This window comes from Vollenhovia emeryi, unplaced genomic scaffold (assembly GCF_000949405.1).
Source record: "Vollenhovia emeryi isolate VEMERY1.0 unplaced genomic scaffold, V.emery_V1.0 DF945510.1, whole genome shotgun sequence".
NCBI classification, from domain to species: Eukaryota; Metazoa; Arthropoda; class Insecta; order Hymenoptera; family Formicidae; genus Vollenhovia; species Vollenhovia emeryi.
The window spans coordinates 1-2,156 of record NW_011960856.1 but is presented as its reverse complement, the minus strand read 5'-3'; the positions used below and the strand labels follow the sequence as shown (position 1 = coordinate 2,156).

The window sequence follows — 2,156 nt, the reverse complement described above, 5'->3', positions numbered from 1 at the left end:
CGAATGAGCCACGAGCAAGATCATCCTTAGATTTAGAAAGAGCATGATACACATAGTCCTTAAAAGAAAAAAAACCTTGCGAAGTCCGAAAGAATAAAATCGAATTCTTTATTTCGGACTTGGTAACCTCAATATGCACCTTCTCGATACAGGAGATCGTCAACATCGCTCTTTACTTTCCACGGATGCGCTCGACCGGTGCCCCGCGCTCGGGGAACCGCTCACATTCGCCTCCGTCCATGCTATTCAATCTCCAGGCAGTAAGATCGTCAATTCTGAATACACGACCGGACGTGCGCGAGATCGCGCGCCGAGGTAGAGCCTACTCGTCCTGTTCGAGGCTATAGAGCATTTGGAAGCCCGCGTCCAGGCTGGGCGTGAAGCCCATTTCGGGATCGAGCAGCTGCAACGTCGGCACATTTCGGTACACGTTGCCGAACTCGTCCAGCTCTTCGAACTGCAGCTTGCTGGCCGCCTCGTCCAGGACCATCCTGAAAAGCCGACGGATATCGCGCTCTTTCATTCATTCTCGCGTAACGCAGCGCACATTTCTCCCCACCCCGAGAATATGCATCAAGCTCAACTTGCCTCTGCTTCTCCATCGCTTCCTCGACCTTCCTCCTCGTGTTCTCCTCGAACTTCAAGACGTACTCCTGATAGAAGTCGTGCAACGCCGACACGCCACCCACGCCGGTCTCCAGCAGCACTCTCTCCACGGCGTCCTGACAAACACAAAAGTGATCCGACGTGTAGACAGACCGGTACAGACGTTGTAACGATAATCGCGTGGCTCTCGCTTTCTCTTACGGGAAATCCGCGATCCTTCTGTTCACTCGCTACTTTCAACAGAAGAGTTATCCGCCTGAGAAAGTGATCCGCGATGTCGGTGAGCGTCTCTACAGCTACATCCGACGAGTTTTCGAATCCTATGTGCGCCACCAGGGTAGTCACGGCGTGCCTGAGCAGATTCCGCGCGGACTGCGGCGTCAGGTGATGCACAGTGGAACTGTCCTTAAACGTGTCTCTGAAACGACGGTTACAGTAAGCAATTACAATGATCAATGTCGCCGCTGCGCGGCTCGTGAGTCGAGTTAACGAAGTACCTTCTTGACTGATGAGGCAGAAAATTAAATAGACCCGTACAACTTGTTTTCTTCGAATCCTGCGACTCGATGACTGTCATGTTCCCAAGCACGTTTCCTTCGTCCTAGAAAAAACAAATAAACGAGATTAACATGTAATAATTTTACTAGGAGTTTGTCATTTATAGATGACGACTGTGAAAGCGAAAAGAAAAACGGTGACTTTTCGGAACAACTTTCGAGAAGTCTGTTTGCGTCTTTTACCATCGTGCGTAGCTGCTGATGAAGATTTATGGTGTTCAGCACGTGTAGATTTCCCATCGGCAGCCTAAAACGAGATTGATAACGTTAACGGCGACCGATGCTCGACTCGTCGTTCCCTCGCGTTCAACGTCGTGAGCAAACGTTACACTCACTGCAAGTATTCGGACTGCCGGTCGTTCCGGTAGTCGCAGTCGGTGCTGTTCGAGTCGTCCATGACCTGCCGCCAAATGGTCTCAATGAGATCCGGCGTTACCACTTCCTGCTTGACCACGTCCTCCTTAGGCTCCAACTCTCCCCATGGTTTCTCGTCACTCACGTTTTTGTTGGACTTCATCGCGCACCTGAAGAGCAGGCAGAAAATTCGTAGATGTATTCGCGCCTCCTCGTTTAACAACCAAAGTTTCAAATAAGCACTAAAAGTTTGTACGCGCCAAAGGATATCATACGCTGTGCTATGTTTACAGTCGTCCCTTGAGGCCAGTGTCCACGATGCTAGGACTTGGTCCAAGTTCTAGCATCGTGGACACAGGCCTTTAGGGTCTGAGCAGAATGGCTGTCGTAGGCCGGTATTCATAGTCGGATCTTATACTCAAGACTGTCCTAACATCTTTAGATACTCCGTGGCCAATGAAATGTTCCATATAGCATCTTTAGATAAATTCAAGACTGTCTTGAGTATAAGATCTGACTATGAATACCGGCCTTGTACTCTTAAGGCAGCTTTAAGATAATGTTTTATGTTTTGAGCCTTTGAGTTAATGCACAATAACTGTCTTGTCTTAGTCCCAGTCTACAGTAGATGATTCAAGT

The 2,156-nt window shown here is 49.1% G+C and overlaps 1 protein-coding gene across 1 annotated transcript; it reads right to left on the bottom strand.

Annotated features, from left to right (window-relative positions):
• Positions 1 to 84: 84 nt before the first annotated feature.
• LOC105561138 lies at positions 85 to 1,812 on the bottom strand. The gene is made up of 6 exons (XM_012010869.1): positions 1,499 to 1,812; positions 1,347 to 1,410; positions 1,104 to 1,207; positions 808 to 1,024; positions 589 to 722; positions 85 to 491 (listed from the first exon to the last, which is right to left on the bottom strand). The coding sequence occupies exons 1-6, from the start codon at positions 1,678 to 1,680 to the stop codon at positions 323 to 325; spliced, it is 870 nt and encodes a 289-aa protein (XP_011866259.1). The 5' UTR covers positions 1,681 to 1,812; the 3' UTR covers positions 85 to 322.
• Positions 1,813 to 2,156: the final 344 nt, after the last annotated feature.

Excerpts from the sequence above, each read along its gene's own strand:
- LOC105561138 (XM_012010869.1), bottom strand. The coding sequence starts at position 1,680 with ATGAAGTCCAACAAAAACGTGAGTGACGAGAAACCATGGGGAGAGTTG. Across the intron at positions 1,208-1,346 it reads ATCAGCAGCTACGCACGATG|GACGAAGGAAACGTGCTTGG; the intron begins GTAAAAGACGCA and ends TGTTTTTTCTAG. Across the intron at positions 1,025-1,103 it reads CTGCCTCATCAGTCAAGAAG|AGACACGTTTAAGGACAGTT; the intron begins GTACTTCGTTAA and ends CCGTCGTTTCAG.